At 55.4% G+C, this 17,802-nt stretch overlaps 1 protein-coding gene across 6 annotated transcripts in view; it reads right to left on the bottom strand.

The window, feature by feature from the left end:
- CDH23 (cadherin related 23) overlaps window positions 1-17,802 on the bottom strand; it is a 438,655-nt gene that overhangs the window by 66,785 nt on the left and 354,068 nt on the right. For 5 of the 6 annotated variants that reach the window (XM_047759777.1, XM_047759776.1, XM_047759778.1 and 2 more), the window contains 7 exons: window positions 17,387-17,775; window positions 16,179-16,280; window positions 15,847-15,849; window positions 12,008-12,157; window positions 10,787-10,915; window positions 9,432-9,560; window positions 8,487-8,714 (listed from right to left, as the gene is read on the bottom strand). In XM_047759777.1, the coding sequence (XP_047615733.1) occupies window positions 8,487-8,714; window positions 9,432-9,560; window positions 10,787-10,915; window positions 12,008-12,157; window positions 15,847-15,849; window positions 16,179-16,280; window positions 17,387-17,775 (1,130 nt within the window). The remainder of the gene's footprint in view (window positions 1-8,486; window positions 8,715-9,431; window positions 9,561-10,786; window positions 10,916-12,007; window positions 12,158-15,846; window positions 15,850-16,178; window positions 16,281-17,386; window positions 17,776-17,802) is intronic. The other variant, XM_047759774.1, reaches the window with a different exon arrangement.

The following is a 17,802-nucleotide window of genomic DNA, read 5'->3' as shown; positions in this document are numbered from 1 at the left end:
GGAAGGTGGGGCCTGAGAGGCGGAGGGGTGAGTTTGAGCTGCCCCAGGTTCCTGGGCACTGCGCTATGGAGGGCATCGTTTCAACTGGACCTTCGTCTGCCAGCAGCCTATGCTGGCTCAGCCTGGGTGCCCAGAGCCAGGACTCCAGGCCAGGATGAGGGTCCAGCAGGCAAGCAGAAGCCTGCCTGGCCTGGAGGGGCCAGGAGTCGCAGAGGGAGAAAGCAGCAGCTGTAGGCGCTCCAGCAGCAGTGAGCCCAGGGCCTGCTGCTGCAGGACCCTGGATGCATGACGCAGCCTGCTAAAGCTCCCATCTTAGGCCCAGAGCCCTAGGCTCATACAGGCCTCCAGCCATGCCTGGGGGCCCTGATGAAAGGGTGAACTGGGGCCTCGGGCCTTGAGACCACACTGACACTTCCAGCAGCCAGAACCCCGAACCCTGGCTCCCGATTTATCCCTGGGGGTCCTTGATTCCATCCGCTGCCGTGGAAACTCAGTGCCAGGTGCCACAGAAAGAGGGTGCTGTTCTCACAGCTCATGGGGGTCCAGAAGGCATGGATGGGCAGGGTGACACCTGCTCAAGGCAGGGCCAGGCTACCTCTAGGGTTGAAGAACAAACCCACAGACCAAAGTCCCTGTCCCCCAACTCAGAAAGAATGCTCCTGGCACCATGGGGAGGCTGGCCTGGCCCAAACCTCAGCTTTTGATCTCAAGGCAGAGACAACTTCTAAGAATCTGGCTGCCAGACCCCTGGCCCAGCTGCTGCTGTGTGGAGGGACGGGGGGAGGCCCCGGAGCAGAAAGCCACTGCACTTCCTCCTGCACGACCTCGAGCTTTTTTATTTTCTGGACCCTTACTAGTGAACATATCTCGGCTTCGTGGTTTCCTGTTTTCAGTGAAAACTACTCTGAGCTCCAGGCTTCATCTTCATCCATGACAACACGCTCCACCCCCAGCAACCCTAGAGGTGCCCTCCTTGATGCTACAGGGAGGGGCGTGGTACCAGGGAGCCCCTCTCTGCTCGTCCCAGGGTGGGAGTAGCTCTGGAGATGCCAGCCCTGTGGCTGGTTCCTCCAGGCCCCGGCTCAGTGCTTGTGGGCTGGGGTGCACGGAAAAGAGTAGGGGAGCAAGAACATGTGCCTGCCTCCAAGGTGGGGTGGGGGGGGTGCTGGGGGGGAGCCCTGGGACCTCCTGGGCGGAGTGGGACTGAGGCCTTGTCTGAGGCCTTGGAAGGAAATTGGTGCTTTTAGGCACTAAGTCATCATTAAGATCTGGATCAGGAATTATGGGACCTGCAACCTGTCTCCTGATGTTCACATTTCATAAAGACCTGCTGCCTTTATTTCCTCCAAGGGAGAGGCTAAGGGGATGGAGTTGACACTCTGTGAAGACACATTGCAGAGGCCACTGGTGATGCTGCTGTTGGCCAGGCTGGGCCTGCCTAGGGGTGTGCACACGGGGGTAGATGTGCAGGAACCCCACGGCCCACTTCCTGAAAGACCAGCCCCGGGGCTGCCCTTACTTCTGCCTGGCCAGCGCTTCCTCCTTCATGCAGCACAGAGGGGTTAACCCATCACCTTTTCCAGGGAGTGCTCTGTGCTGGGGGATTGGGGAGGATGCAGTGGGACTGGAAGTGCAGAGGCCTTGTCACCCTCCACCCCAGCTTGGGTACCACCACCCTGCAGCCTTCTTGGGTGTCAGCTGGAGCTCTCTAGGGCCTGGTCTGACTGTGCTGGGGGCTGGGTTAAGATTTGCTCAGGAAACCCAAAGGGAACAGCAATGGCAGAAAGAGGAACTGGGGTTGCCAGTCAGCGTGCTAAAGTCCTCTTGAGAAGCTGAGGCTCACAGCCCGGATAAGGTGTTTGCCCTAGGCTACCGAGAGCATTGACCGTCTAGGCCCTTCCCTGGGCATTCGCTGTGCCCATTTTGCGTGGTGACCTCTCTTGCATGGAAGGAAGTTGGGTCTCCCTAGCTATTGTGTGGGTTCTAGGGCAAGGGTCCAATAACAGCCCGCCCTTTGGACCTGGTAGCAGAGCTGATCAGTGATGCACAGCCACTCGATGATGGGCCGAACCAGGGTGCCAGGGTTCTCTGGGCCTCTCACCATTGGCAGGCTCTGACTTGCAACCTACTCTAGTTCCCAACTAGTTCCCAACAGCTTCGTCTGGGCCTGGGGGTGGGGGTGGGGCAGTAATCTCCTCTATAGCAATGGGGCCTTGAGCTTTTGCAGGCCAAGGGACATGGGTTTCATTTTGTCCTGTAATTCTGATCTTTTTTTTTTTTTTGTCTTTTTGTCTTTTCTAGGGCCACACCCACGACATATGGAGGTTCCCAGGCTAGGGGTCCAATTGGAGCTGTAGCTACCGGCCTACACCAGAGCCACAGTAACACAGGATCCGAGCCGTGTCTGCGACCTACACCACACACAGCTCATGGCAATGCCGGATCCTTAACCCACTGAGCAAGGCCAGGGAGCGAACCCGCAACCTCATGGTTCCTAGTTGGATTCGTTAACCAGTGAGCCACGACAGGAACTCCAATTCTGATCTCTTGATGTGGCTTCTTGGAACATAGGTTAAGAGGGATTGTGAAGACTCAATAGGGCCTAATGAGAAAGTGCTGACATCTACTAGCAACGCTTGCCTTGGGCACAGGATAGGGAAGGGAAGTGTGTGTTCCTTATCTTTGCCTCTTCAGGGAGAAGACTCTGTGCTTTCCCATGTGTTACTACTTTAGTTCCCGCTCCCCCTTCCCTGCCCCCGCCCCCGCCCCCCGAAAACCCTGGAGGGTTTATTGTCCCATTTCATGCGTGAGGAAACTGAGATTCCAAAAGGTTTGTGTCTCTTCACAAGTGAATGTGGAACTGGGTCTCTTGCTTCCCAGGCCTGTGCTCCTCTCCCTTCAGTGAAACAGGTGACATGACAGGCCAGGACTTGGACTTGCTTAGAGTACTTACCATGGCCCTTGGGGATGAACCTGTGCCCACAAGCCTGTGGCCCCACTTCTCCCACACCAGTCTTTTCACTCCTCTTTCTGCCCGGCAGCCCTGAAGTCAGAGGGGTCCGGGTGGGCGCGGCAGCCCATCACCCCACCAGCTTGCGGCAGGGCATGGGGAAGGGAGAAACTTATCTGCCAGCAGAGCCCCAGGGTCTCTCAGAGGAACCGAGCCAGTTGTGTGTGTAGCATTTGAGCAGCTTCAGAACATTCTCCAGAGGCAGGGCCACGGGAAGGGTCTGAATTGAATCATGCTGGGCCAGAGAAGGCCAGCTTACTAGGTGTGCAGTGCAGGGAAGGGGCCGGGCTGGGGTTTCCTGAGCTTGAGCCATGGGAAGCAGGCTTCACAAACAGCAGCAGGGTCCAAGATTAATAAACAGGAGAACCCTTGGCCCTCAAAACATGAGGGGAGCTGCCAAGAGCAGCAGCCTCTGCTCAGGCATTCATGGTACCATTTACTGTGGGCGACTCTCATACCAGAAGCGGGTGGTGGGAGATTTGCTGTCTTTCTGCCTGGACAGGTGTCTTTTGCAGGCTCCCACCAACCTGAGAAGCCAGGGCTGGTCACCTGGGATCTTCTAACCTGCTAGCTGTGATTGACATGGCAGGGAGGCCCCCTGAAGCCCTCCCTGTCCCCATCCCCCTGCCAAGGTGCCTCTGTGGCTGGGGCTCAGCTCCTGACCTCCCAGTTGCCTTCCGTCCTTCCTCCCTGGGCCCAGCCCTTCCTCTTGTGGGGGGCCTCCCGGCCTGCACTGAGCCCCTCCCCCAAGCCCGGCTGCCCTGCCTAAGGCCTGGGGCAAGGCAGAGGGCCAAGGCTGCACAATGACTTCCTGTGCTAGGTGGCACACCATTGTGTGCTGGGCCTGGGCTGCTCTGGGATGCCCCTTGAGGCACAGCTGTTCTGAGCTCTGGGTGATATGGGGCTGAGCTGGGTGTGGACGGCCAAGGCTGTTTGCAGGAATGTTCTGCTCTCAGGAAACTCGGGGGAGGGGAGCCCAGGGAGAAAAGAAGAGATGAGCAGGCTCAGATAGAGGATTTCTCTTGGTTTGGGGGAGATTTTGTAGCTGAATCCCATCCCTTTTGCTTAGAAAGCCTCATTTTTTTTTCTTGTCTTTTTTTAGAGCTGTACTCATGGCATATGGAGGTTCTCAGGCTAGGGGTCAAATCAGAGATGCAAGTGCTGGCCTATACCACAGCAACACAGGATCCAAGCCAGGTCTGCGACCCACACCACAGCTCGTGGCAACAGCAGATCCTAAACCCACTGAGCGGGGCCTGCGTCCTCATGGATACTAGTCAGATTAATTTCTGCTGAGCCATGATGGGAACTCCTGAAAGCCTCATCTTTTAAGACATGGATGCAAATTGCCTTGTCTAGAACCTTCCCTGGCTCTGAGCTCCTAGCCCTCTATCACATCCCAGAATATCAACTCCCTGTTATGTGTCCACTTTCCCTACTAACTGTAGGCTCTTGGAGGACAGAACTGCCCAACTCATCTCTGACTTCCTGGCCTCTAGCACAAGGCTGGTGCATATTTAGTGCTGAATGAATGAATGAGTGAATGCATAATTCTTACTTGCCCTTGTGCTACAGGAAGGTTGACCCGATGCCAATGAGGTTGGCTTGAACCAGGCAGATAACTGCAAGTGGGAAGCAGAGATCTGCAAGTGGGTCTGTACGGTGTCTCCAAACAGACAGATGCTCCCTGTTAGACCATGGTGACCTTTCCTGGAACCTCAGGATGGCTGGTCTGACGCTTCTCGGGGCTCTGGCCGGTCTAGGAAGGGCTGGAATGATCCTACCTTCTCACTCACCCAGTGAAATCTACCCAATAGCAGAGAAAGTCCCTCCTCTGGTCACCTTTGGCCTGGGGGCACTCATGATCTTGAGGGATTCACTGTCCAGAGGTGAAAGTCTGGTCAGTGGAAGCAAAGCTTCAAGAGCCTAGTACTCCTTGGCGACAAATGTCAATCATGATGGGGCACTGGCTGTAGGGCCCTGCCTTGCCAGCTTCTGCCCACTCCCACCCTGGCTTCACTGGGCCAGGAGGGAGCAGAAGTTGGCACTTGAGAAAGTATTGGGACCAGCCTTTGGGGCCTGCCCAGGCAGAACGTCAGAGGGAGGATATGCAGAGAGCATTGTCCTGGGCTCTGAATGCTGCCCTGGGCCAGGACTACCTATGGCTCCCTGGATCTCCCCCAGCCCCGGCAACCCAAATTCCCGCTTCCTCTTAGGCGTTTTTTCAGGCTGATACCTGAATCCAGACTATGTTTCACCCTTTGCTGGGCTGTGACTGACAAGGCAGGCCCAGAGTCACCTGCTCCAGGAAGCCTTCCCCAGCATCCACCTGCACCTTGGCCCCGCACAAGGATGTCGTCACTGCCTCCCTTACTAATCAGCTGCACTTCACCATGGCAGGGCCCGCACTGCCTTCCTCTCTGTATCTCTGGGGTCTGGCACATAGAGGGTATTCAGGAAACAGTTACTGAATAAATGAACAAATATGGTCTAGTGCTAAGTGCTCAATGATGATCCTGGGGTCCCTATAGTTCTTCATCATGGTTCCCCAATAATAATCAAATAAAAGCAATCTTTTCGCAAGCCTAAGAAGCAGAAAAATGGGAAGGATGGAGTGTTTTTGACCTAAAACTTTTCTTCTATAAATACATTTCCTGTGGTACCCAATGCTGTTTGCATTATAGTGTCACAGCCCAGGAGCCACATACCTATACACACACCCTATCCCTGGTCCTGGTCATCCTGAAGGTGTTTTCCGGGAGCAGAGCTGGTGGTGACCGGGATGAGGAAGGTAGACAAAGGGAGCCTGCATCGTTTCTCACCACCCACCTTCCTGCCCTCTTACCAGGGAGTCAGTACTGGCCAAGACCTGCTTTAGGATGGGCTGGAGTGTCAGGCGCCCACGTATAGGGAGGCAGTGCTCATGGGTCTTGACAGAGGCTTTGGTCAACAGATGAAACTTCTGGCCATGGGCTCCAGTCCCAAGCTCTGCGGGGACTGCTGGGGGAGTGGCCCATCCATTCTGGGTGGTTACATGTGGTTAGGGTGATTTCACCTTTCTCTAATCGTCATTTCTTCCGGGGACCACAAGGAAGCCAGACGTTGCCTCCAAAACTCAGGGTCTTAGAATAGCATGGGTCGTACCAACTGCCTCCCTGGGAAACTCTAGGACTGGAGGGTGAGGGGAGGGGTGGGGAATCAGGGTGAGAATGCTGTGTTCACTGGCCTAGGTCAGGATGAAGAAGAGCAGCATGGCAAATGCTATCAGTTACTCATCGCAAATCTATTCTCTACCTCTTCCTCACTGACAGAGCCCAGCTTTTATCTGAGGCAGGGCTATATCTGGCCCCCAAGTGATAATCCACTCCTGACAATCTTGTTCATTTTTTTCCAACCTCCCTGCAGCTAGGGTACGCATGGGAATCTCTTCTGGCCGGTAAGAACATAAGCAGAACTCTGGAGAACATTTCTGGAAAACTTTTTACTTTCCTGATCAAAGGACAGAAGTGGCTTACATTGCTCTTTGTCTTTTTGTCATTTCCTGCCTTGAATGCCGACATGATGGCTGGAGCTATAGCAGCCATCTTGCAACCATGCGGGAAAGGCCAAGAAACATTAGCTCCGACATCACTGAGCCTGAAATCAACAGCTGTAATTCTCTCTGGAATTGTTGTTATGTGAGAAAAAGGCATTCCGATTTATTTATGATTCCATAGTTGAATTTTTGTTACTTGTAGCCAAACACATCTTTAAATGCTATTGGAGAGACAACCCAGAAGATGATTCACTCTGAAGCTAAGTGCAGATAGGGAGGGGTTAAGTCAAAAGTTAGTCCCTCCATGACACCGCAATAAATGATACCCCTGGCCATCCTCCCCTCAGTTAGTTATCTATGTCCTATAAATGTCTCTCCATTTGGCCCACTGGATGTGATTGGTGCTGACGTGATTAGTATTACCAATTGGGAAACCATTGGGAATACGGTTTTCCAACTCCACCATCCTCCCCAGAGACCCTCCAGATAAAAAGCCCATCCCAAGACCTGCTCTGACCCCACAGTCCACAATGCCACTGCCAAAGGAGAGGAGTCCACAGTCCACAGTGCCACTGCCAAAGGAGAGACAACTTTTGGGGGCAGGACGACAGAGCTGAGGTCTCATTTACAAGCAGGGTCCCTAAGGTAGATTACAAAAACGTCCCCAATCCTTACACCTCCCTATATCTACTCTTTGCAATGTGACTTTGCAGTTCATTCCTTCAAAAGACAGAGTTTCTTTCCCCACACCTTGAACCTGGGCTGGCCTTGTGACTTGCTCTGACAAACAGAATGTGGCAGAAGTTAACTTTGTTCCAGTTGCAAGCCTGGGCCTCGAGAGGCCTTTTGTGCTTCTGCTCTCTCCTCTGGACCCTTTCTGGCTCCAGGTGAACCGGCACAGACTAGCCGTTGGAGGAGAATAGACAGGTGGCCCAGTTGCCCTGTCATCGCAGCTGACAGGCAGCCAACTCCTAGAAAAAGAGCCATCCAACCGTCATACAGCTGCCCCCACACACATGTGGGAGCCCAGCTGAGAGCAGAAGAACTGCCCAGCTAAGCCAGGTCTCGAAGGCCAGCCTGCAGAATAACAGTTGTTTTATGCCTCTTGATTTGATTTGATTTGATTTGTAATGCAGGATTACCATAGCAATAGATAGCTGAACCATTCCTCCTCCTCTTGGTTTACCAAGTGCGTCCACAGACATGAGCTAATTTAATTCCCCAAACACCACCTATGAAGGGGATATTATCTCCCTTTTACAGATGATAAAGCCAATACTCAGACAAGTTCTGACTTGCTCCTGATCATGCCACCCGCTCATGCCGCCAGCTCACAGCAGAACTCATCACACCACAGCCCATCACCCCACATAGTGTCACCCCTCCAGCCCCACAGTCCCACCTCCTCCAACTCTGCGGACTTTGCCCATTGCCTTGGGCAGCGGCCGCACCCATTCAAACATCAGACTGGGCCATGGACATCAGTCCCTGCCAACTCCAGCATGTTGCCACAGTGTATCACACTAATGCGACTTAGGGGAAGAGGCCGGAGGGCACATTTTCCCATTTGGCACAGAGGCACCACCATGTGGGTTGGTGCAGCCCCACAGGTACACGGCACAGTTTGGCAGGTGGAATGGGGCTGGCCAGGCCCTGAGGTAGAGACTCAATCCGTACTGGCCCAGAAAGCTGCTCTGGGTGAGCAAAGAGGGCTCCACAGAGGCTCTGAGCAGCTGCAGAGGTGGGTAAACCAGCACCCTAGCTTGGCACACACTAGCCCTCTATAAATACTTGAAGGTGATGGACTCAAGGCGCAATAAAGGGGTTGCTGAGACTCACCGGCGCATGGCATTCGATTCCCACCCATCTTGTCCCCATCACACAAAAGGCAGAGCAGACCCTCCCCACGCCTTGTCTTCCCACGGCCGCCCCATCACTCACCGACAGAGTAGGGGTGCCCTCGTCCTCCACGGTGACCACCAGGTGGTAGAAGCTCTGGCGCTCTCGGTCGGGTGGGGCAGGCCGCGTGGCGATCTCGCCACTGATGCGGTCCATGCGGAAGGTCATGTCCTCGTTGCCCCCAGTGATGTAGTAGGACAGGACGCTGTTGATCCCGATGTCACGGTCAGTGGCTCTCACCTGGACCACAGCGGTACCCCCGCCCACGTTCTGGGGGGGAGAGCAGGGAAGCAGTCATTCCAGATTCAAGGCCTCTGGGACAAAGACAAGTTTCTGCACCCGGGAGCCCAAGGGCTGCACCTGCACTTCTAGAAAGCTCTGCTCTGGCTACCTTGGGATGAGGAAGATAAAGGGGATGGGGGCAAATATTCCATGAGGACCAACGACAAGCTGGGGTCAAGTTAACTCCACTCCTTTCTCTACCCCTAGATTAGGTCATCCCCATTTACAGATGAGAAAACTGAGGTGCAGGGAAGGCATGCGTGCAAATCACACAGCCAGTCAGGGGCAGAGCCTGGGTCTGAACTGAGGGAGACCTTCTTGACCATCCAGCCTGGCATGATACCCAGAAGGACCCAGGCAAACATTCTCCAGGAGTAGCCAATCTTAGGACTGAATAATAAATGAGCTGTTTTATCTAAAGCAGCTCCCCAGGGTAAAGAGTTCTCTGCCGGTGGTAAAAGACCACTTTCTTCATTCATTCCCTCTTCTTTTCTCTCCTTTGTCTCCCAACCATGAAAAGAGACTGTTCTCCGGGACCTGGCCTAGGCATTAGGGACAGAATCATGAATGAGTAAGCCACGCGCTCATCCCTGTGCTCTGAGTGACTAGTGGGCCAGGCAGACATTTAAGCGGATGCTTCGTGGTTGGCTTTCACCCGCTCTTCATCCTGGCCGTCGGGTGTATGGGTGCTGGAGCCACCCTCACCTCGTTGACGCTGACATTGTATCCAAAGGGGCTCTCGATCACGGGAGGGTTGTCATTGATGTCCAGGATGGTCACCTGCACGATGTGGTCCTTCTTCCGTGGAGGGGTGCCACGGTCGGATGCCACAACCTGTGAGGAGGGAGAAGACTGGAGTCAGGGCTAAAAGGTGAGGGAAGGATCAGGAATACGGAGTCCAAATGGGCTGTGTGCTCAGTGGGGAGGACTGGAAGGTCAGAGGGACTTGCTGGCCCATCCCTGCCCACTGGGGAGCCACCAGCCCTGAGCTTACCCCCAGGCTTTCATCTTCCGCTCCAGGCTGCAAACAATCGTTGCCTAATTCTTGTCTGTCTGGGGATCCTCTTTTGCATTCTCACTCTGATGTGCCCAGTCTTTCTTTACCTCCTCATCCTGCCCCTGACTGTGACCCTGGCCCTGGAGCTCCTGCTTTTAGTTTCAAGGTCTCTGTTCCATTCACTCATATATGGTCTCTGGCAAATAGAGAAAAAGCCTCAAATAATCTTTTTTTTTTTGCCTTTTTTTTTAGGGCTGCACCCGTGGCATATGGAGGTTCCAAGGCTAGGGGTCGAATGGGAGTTGTAGCTACTGGCCTATGCCACAGCAACGCCAGATCCGAACCGTGTCCATGACCTACACCACAGCTCACGGCAACGCCAGATCCTTAACCCACTGAGTGAGGCTAGGGATTGAACCTGCATCCTCATGGATGCTAGTTGGGTCTGTTAAATGCTGAGCCATGACGGTAACTCCTCAAATAATCTTTTTGGCAATGAGCTAGGGTGCTAACCACAGCCTGAGTCTGTCCCTAGGAGCCTCGATTCTTCCTGGATAGCCTGCCGGGCAGTGGAAAGTGCTCTAGAGCTCAGACCCATGCAGAAGCATAGCCCTGGAGCCTCCAGAGACCTCTCAGAAAACACGGCAGCCCCAGCAATTCAGCAGTCACAGTGGCCTGCATTGACTCCTCACCTGCACTTAGTTCTCAGCTCCACAGAGGTAGCCAGGTTTCACTGTCCACTGTACCAGGAAGGACAATGACGCCCAGACAGAATCAACCACCTGCCCAAGCTCACACTGTGTTTGCAGAAGAGTCAGGCTCTCTCAGCTGCCAGGCTCTCTCTACTAGCTCTTATAGCAGGGACAGACACCTCTGCTCCTTCCGGCTCCGGGTCCAGAGACCCCTCCCCCAGGATGTCCCTTCCCGGGTCAGCCTCACTCATGCTCTTGGTCCTAAGGGAGGCTGCCTGCCCCATGGCACTTGGTGACAGCAGGAAGCTGACCCCTCAGGGTGTGCCGAGGGGCTGAGCTCTCTCTGGATGGAAGTGGGGGCTGGTGCCCACCTTAAGGATGTAGTGGTCCCGCTCTTCTCTGTCCAGGGGTCTGGCCACAAACACTTCACCGACAGAATCATTGGTAGTGATGATCTCAAAGGCCCCGGCAATGTTGCCAGAGGCCAGGGAGAAGACCACCTGTCAGGGAAGAGAGAGAGGGAGGGGTGAGGGGGAGGAGGTGGGAGGACAAACAGCAAAGTCAAGCCAAGGAGGACTTTCTTGCCCACCTGGGTGCCCTGCTCACCTTGAGCAATTGAGAAGAATGTGGTTTGCTGAGTGGTTACATGGCTCAAAGTGGCAGGAGGCAGGGCCACTGAGAGGACCTAAGACAGGTTCTTGGGGTGGGGGGATGTGAGCCTACTGGCCCTGGAGGGTGGGTGTGAGACCCAGCACGGGAGAGTTCCCAGGGTTGGTGGGGGAGGGGCGGCACTGAGCACCCCCTGTGAGGAGCAGGCACGTGCTCTGCAGCTGTTACATGGACTCTGGCTCTCGCAACAGCCCTGTCAAAGGGAGCTGTTCTCTTCTGCTCAGAGAGGAGGCTCGGGAATGTGAAGCCCCTGGCAAGGTCGCACAAGACCCTGACACCGGCAGCAATGGGCCTGGGAGCCACTGCAAGTGCCTAAGGGAACAAGGATCTGGACCCACAAGCATCTGGCACCGGAACCAGCATCTCTCAGCTCCCTTGAGGTGTGCGAGTATTTGAAAGGTGGTGGCAACCTCCACCAGCACAGCCCACTGTGTGGGACAGATCACAGTGGTGTGAAGATCGATGTGCTTTGTCACCTCTCTTCCTTGTGCTCTGGGGATGCTCAAACCTGCAGAGGTGAGGAGCGCTTCCTGTTGTGGGATGGGGGGTGGCGAGAAGCAGGGGGAGGAGGAGCATGTCCTCTTGGGGCCCTGGGACCTTGTGAGGATGGCTGGGCCGAGGGTGAGATGCCATGTGGTTTGTGGGTGAGATGACCAAGGAGTCACTGGGAGAGCTAAGCCCCTCTGTGTTCAGTGCGCGGTAGGGCTCCCTGGTCCCAGGCAGCGCTGACAGCTTACGCGGCTCTCTGCCTCCTTCCCCAAGACCATGGACCACAGCGAGGGAAGGGTGGTCCTGCATGGATCCAGGCAGAGCCCGGATGACCCTGCTTCCTGCTCAGTGATGGGAGTGGCTTACGTGGCCCCCTGCCACTGAGGGAGCCCCTAGTGACAGGGTGGACCTGGATGGTTTCACTTGGTGCCCACCTGCCCGTTGCTGCCGGCGTCGGGGTCCCGGGCCTTGACGGTGGCCACATGCTGGCCCACGGGGCAGTCCTCAGGCACACTGACCGCCGAGTCGGAGGTGAAGTCAAACCGGGGGCTGTTGTCATTCTCGTCCAGCACAGTGATGTAGACCTGGGGGTCGACATGGCCAGAGACGTCCTGCCTCCTTCTCCTCCCTGACCCCAAACATGGGGTCCCCTTGTCGGCCCAGCATAGACCAGACCTCTAATCAGTTCCAGAAGCCTGCCTAGGCCAATCCTGACTTGACATGGAGGCCACGTGTATATTTCTTCTGGGACTCTGGTGGGAGAGAGCTGCGTGCAGTCAAATGCTGGGAACCTGGGGGTCAGGGGACTCGGAGGTGGTGGGGCCTTGGAGGCCTGGAAAGACACGGGCTGTGGCTAATTCAGACAGAGGCTATCCGGCTCCAAATCTGTGAAGGCATGTCAGCTTGGCATTGGCATAGCTTCCTGTTTTTCAAAAGGAACTAGGAATCCAGATTTTTATGTAGAATTAGGTAGTGATTCATGAAAATTTTAAAAATATCGTGTGCAGGCCAGCTAAGCCACATCTGGCAGCCAGATACTGCCCATACTGGCCCAAAGGCCCTCCTCGGGATTCGAGGGAAGGAAATAGGGCTCGGGAGCAGGAGGGGGGCCATGAGGTGGCCTGGTGATCCTGGTGGGGAGAGGGCATGTGGGAAAGGGAGGGGAATTTCCGACGAGTAGTAGAAACAGGGAACAGGCAAGTTGCATGCCAGGAGCACATTGTTTTGTGTCCGTGTGTCGGCTTCTCCTGCAGAGTCTAAGAAAAGGCCTGGAGAAAAGGCCAGCTGGGGGTGCAGCCTCCAGCCCACAGATGAGGGAACTGAAGCCGGGCGGGAGGAGGCTCAGGTTTTAGGAATCCCAGGCCAGGGGCTCCACGGCTCCCAGGCCTCCCTGCCTCCCGGTGTGCACAGGACCCCACAGGGAGCCTGAGGAACCTCACCGCAAAGCAGAGAAGATTCCATTTCATCCTCCCGCCTTGCTAATCAGGTTTTCCCTCTCCTCGGTTCTAGCCACGCCTCCATATTTCAGGCAGCTGTCAGAACCATAGGCAACAAGCCCAGGCTTCACAGCAGAACCAATGCCACCACTTACTCGCTGTGTGATTTGGCAAAAGTTATTCAACATCTCTGATTTTCCATTTCCTTAGATGAAAGTAGGAATGAGAACACCTATGGCAGCAGGATGCCAGAAGAAATAAATGAGCCAGCAAAACATAGTGGCACAACCAAAAGTGGTCCCTATCCTGCTTCTGGCTTGACAGACAGGCAGGCTCTCACCCACCAAGACGCTGCCCATCCATCATGAATTTTGGTCAGGAAGTTCCGTGAAGTCCCAGAGCCCCAGTCTGCTCACTTGGGAAGTGGGCATGATAATGCCGACCCTGCTGCTCTTGGGGCGAAACCAAACAAGGCCCTTGCCGTCTGATCCCTCTCGAATGCTTTCACTCTGGTCAAGGCCTTGTTTGGACTCGTCATGCTTCCTCCCACTACAGGGCCTTGGCACCTGCTGTTCCCTCAAACACTCTTCCTTTGCAGCTGGGTAAACTCTTATGCTTTCTGGGGATCTCGGTTTGAGTCACTTCCTCAGGGAAGCCCTCCTTGATTTCCGACATTATGGGCTCTCTCATGGCATATATTTGTTGGTGTGCTAATCTGAACAATGTCCCCTGCCCCCCCCCCCCACTCTATCTTAAGCTTGCAAAGGCAGGGGCTGTGTCTGATTATGGTCATATGTTCCTTGAGCCCAGCCCAGCCCAGAGCCTGGCACACAGTAGGTGCTCCCTCTATGAGTACTTCTCTGGGGATCGCAATGATGAGGATCCCTGTGAGGTGCTCCCAGTCGTGGGGAGTTCGCATCAGTGAGTGAGGGAGGAGGGCAGGTACCAAGATCTACGGGAATGAGCTGTGGGTCTGTGTCCCCACCCAGGGTACCGTGGTCCAAATCTCCCTCCCGGATCCTGCAAGGGCCTGAGGGTGTTACTCGGAGCTCCTACAGCAGAGCCACCTGACCCCCCACGCCTGCTCCTTCCTGCTGTGTCCCCACCCCTCTCATGGCCACAGGGGCTGCTGGGACAGGGGAGGAGTCAGGTGTAGGTGAGCTGTGGTTTGGGGGTTCCGGCCTCGCAGAGGAAATGGTGGCATCTTTAAAAGGCCCCTCAGCCTGCCTCCACCCTGGCACCTCCAACAAGTTCAAGGCTGACAGGGCTGGTGTATCTGGGGCAGCGGCTCCTGACAGCCTTTGAGAGGAAGCCAGGGCAGAACAAAGGGGGGTGGCTCCTACTTCCTGGAAGAGGGTGAAGGGACTGTGGAAATACTGGGGCCCACGCAGGAGTGTGTGCTTCAGAGTGCCCTCACCAGCCCCAGTACAGGAAGTGTGGCTGCCTGGGCTGCTGGGGCGTCGGTGCCCTCGGGGGAGCATCCCTGCACTTCTCAGGCTCCACCCGACCTTAACGCCCAGACTCCCCATGACAACAGGGATGGGGGGCAACTGGGCCCATTTTATGGGTGAGGCTGCTGAGGCTCAGTGAGAGGGCCTCATCTAACCCCTCTGTCTAAGGTCCCCTGGCTGGGGAGACCAGGAGCCTTGCTGGGCACTGCAGGACTCACACCACCTGCTCACTGCCTGCCACAGAGGGCTCTGCTCACTGGCTGCCCTCAGGGGCCCCTGGGGGGTCAAGGGGAGCTGAGTGGGCCCACTACTGCTCATAGCCTCACTTACCCCCAGGCTGGCCCTGTGGACAGAGGGGCCTTTTGGGTGTAGCTTAGCCACAACTGGGCACTTCCAGGGAGTGGTGGGGCACGGGACACCAAGCAGCTGCATATGGCTTGTAACAAGGACATGGGGGTTTGTCTATTCCTTTAGGCTAAGGTGAAAGGGACTCAGCAGGGATGAAAGTGTGCCTGTTGATGATGAGCTGGACACCCCATGTGGTCTACAGAGGGCTGCAGGCCCCTCTGGCTGGGGCCCAAGCCTGATCAATTGTTCTGTGTTTTGATGATCACAGCAAGATGTCACCTCATGACCTGCCCCTGGGAGCCACCTGTATTTTCACCTCTAGCCTGAGGTCACCACCCCTCTCAGCCTTCTAGGAATCTTGTCTGACACCTCCACCCTCACTGGTCACCCTCCCCAAAGTGTACAAGGTCTCGGCGCAGTGACTCAGAGTGTGCACCCCCCACTGCCCTTGCCTGGCACTCCCCAGGCCCTGGCACAGGCAGCCCACTTCACGTGATCATACCCTTACACACTCCCTACCCTGACCCTGAGAGATGGAAGGGGTCCCTCTTACAGATGCCGGTCCCATCACCCCTATCTACCAGTTCCATCACATCCTCTGAGGAAGGAGGGCAGCTGGCATGACCTGCATTTTAGACCCGAGAAAAGGAAGCACAGAGAGGTTGAGCAACTGGCCCGTGTCACACAGCCAACAGGTGTAGAGCTGGGATGGGCCCTCAGGGTTCTTCCCACTGTGTGTTCCACATACTCCTTCTAAGTGCAACCCCCACCCCAGGACCCCACAGGGGTCTTGGCGGGACACAGAGGGCAAAGAGGACAGAGCTAGATGTGAGGTATGTGCTTGAGAGGACCCTGGACTCAGGTATGAGAGTGCACGGACTGGGGAGGTGGGGGAGGGTCTGAGCAGGGACCAGCTGCAGGCCTGTCCATGTGCCCCCTCCCCAGGAGAGGCGGGAAGGCAGAGCGCCATGCAGGGCGCAAGCCAGCACTGGCCACAGATGACACACAGGGGAGAGTCCCAAGCCACAGGCTCCTTACCTTCTGTAGGCAGAGGCAGCAGGAGGCAGCCGAGGGAGAGAAAAGGCAAAGATGCAGGTGGTTAGCGGTCCCAGCTCTTTCAGCGTCCCCTCCAAGCAGTGGTCTCTTGAGAAAGCCACCCTTCCCCCACCCGAGGTCTCCTCCCTGGCCCAGGCCACCGGGCAAGGTGTGGCATGGCTGGCCACAGTGCCAACCCTCGGCTACTGAAACCCTTACCCACTGCCTGCCCTGCACACTGGGGTGGCTGGTGAAGATGTGGGATTGGGGGTCGGGGGGAGCTTGGGGTGGTGATGGGCTATACCCATGGGGCTCTCACCCAGGGGCCCACTCACCACAGTGGAGTCCACCTTAGGGCCACCGTCGTCTGCCACCACTGTCAAGGTGTAGAAGTCACCTTTCTCCCGGTCCACCAGGCCCTTGACTGTGATTACACCCTGCAAAGAAGGGGCCAGCTGGGCAGTGACATCATACCCACTAAGCAGAACCTGCCTTGTCCCCAGCCCTAGTCTGGCCAAACTAGACTCCTCACCAGCCCTGAGCATTGTGCCCACTTTCCCACCTCCGCAGCGCTCCCTCTGCTGGCATAACTTCTCCGTGAAGCTCTGCCTGCTGAAATCCTACTTCTCCCTCAATCCCGCTCTCCCATGCAGGCTTCCCGCTTCCCCAGCCAGTACGATCGCTCTCTTATTTGGGCCCTAGAGGTGCTCCATCACCCCTCTGCTGTACTGCTTTTCATCTTTCCTTCATAGTGCTCTGATCCGCTTCCTTGATTATTCCCACACTTCTGCTCCTAGCCCGAAAGTTCTCTGAGGGCTGGGAAGGGTCTTCCTCATCTTTATGGGACAAGGCCTGGCACACTGCAGTGATTATTACCTTGCTTCTATTCAAAGAAAGGATTCTGATAAAAGACACACTAAAGTGGGAGTTCCCATCATGGCTCAGTGGTAACGAATCCAACTAGGATCCATGAGTATGTGGGTTCGATTTCTGGCCTCACTCTGTGGGTTAAGGATCTGGCGTTGCTATGAGCTGCGGTGTAGGTCACAGATGCAGCTCAGATCTTGAGTTACTGTGGCTATGGAGTAGGTTGGCAGCTGTAGCTCCAATTCAACCCGTGGCCTGGGAACTTTCATATGCTGCAAGTGCGACCCTGGGGAAAAAAAAAAAAAAAAAAGAAGACACACTAAAGCAAAAAAGGAAGAGTAAGATTCAGGCAGTAGATAAGACAGTGCTGCACCAGATACCAGCTAAGGCTAGCTATTGCAGTGAAGGGCTCAATTTATACGTGAGCTTCCTAACAGCCAGTGTAAAAAGGGAAACATGACTTGCACAGCTGTCACTGTCTAATATCAGGAAGACACATGGTTGCCTATGGATAAATTTTATCTTACCAAGTATTAAAGGGATATTTATCTTTATGACAGAGAAAAGGGTAGTGTGCACAGAGAAGGAGTTCAGTAAATGCTGGCTGGCTTTAAAGGAGTTGAGCTCCCCACCCTCTGAGAGAGCCCCTGCTGTGCTGGTCTCCAGCCTCACTCACCGTGACAGCATCTATCTTAAAGAGGGCTTTGGCCTGAGCGCTGGTGTAGGCATCAAAGCGGTAGGTGATCTGGTTGAGGTTGTCGATGGAGTAGGCCTGGACCCGCACAATCTCGGTGCCCAGTGCCAGGTTCTCCCAGATGGCAGCCTCGTAGGAGGCATTAGAGAATTGCACGGCCTCATCCAGCTCATTGAGCAGAGTGATGTAGACGCTGCAGAAGCCCTGGTTGAAGGGGGGTGCCTGGTCAGTGGCAGACACATTCATCAGGTAGCTGGTCTTGGTCTCATAGTCCAGGTAATCCACGGTGATAACAAGCCCCGTGCTCTCATCAATCTCGAACTTTCCCTCCGCGCCTGACAGGATGCGGTAGTTCACCAGGCCACCATCCCCTGCAAGAGGACACAAGAGGCCGTGAG

The sequence above is a fragment of the Phacochoerus africanus genome, chromosome 15 (genome assembly GCF_016906955.1).
Source record: "Phacochoerus africanus isolate WHEZ1 chromosome 15, ROS_Pafr_v1, whole genome shotgun sequence".
In the NCBI taxonomy this organism is placed as follows: domain Eukaryota; kingdom Metazoa; phylum Chordata; class Mammalia; order Artiodactyla; family Suidae; genus Phacochoerus; species Phacochoerus africanus.
The sequence above is the reverse complement of the archived record's forward strand: the minus strand, read 5'-3'. Positions and strand labels throughout refer to the sequence as shown.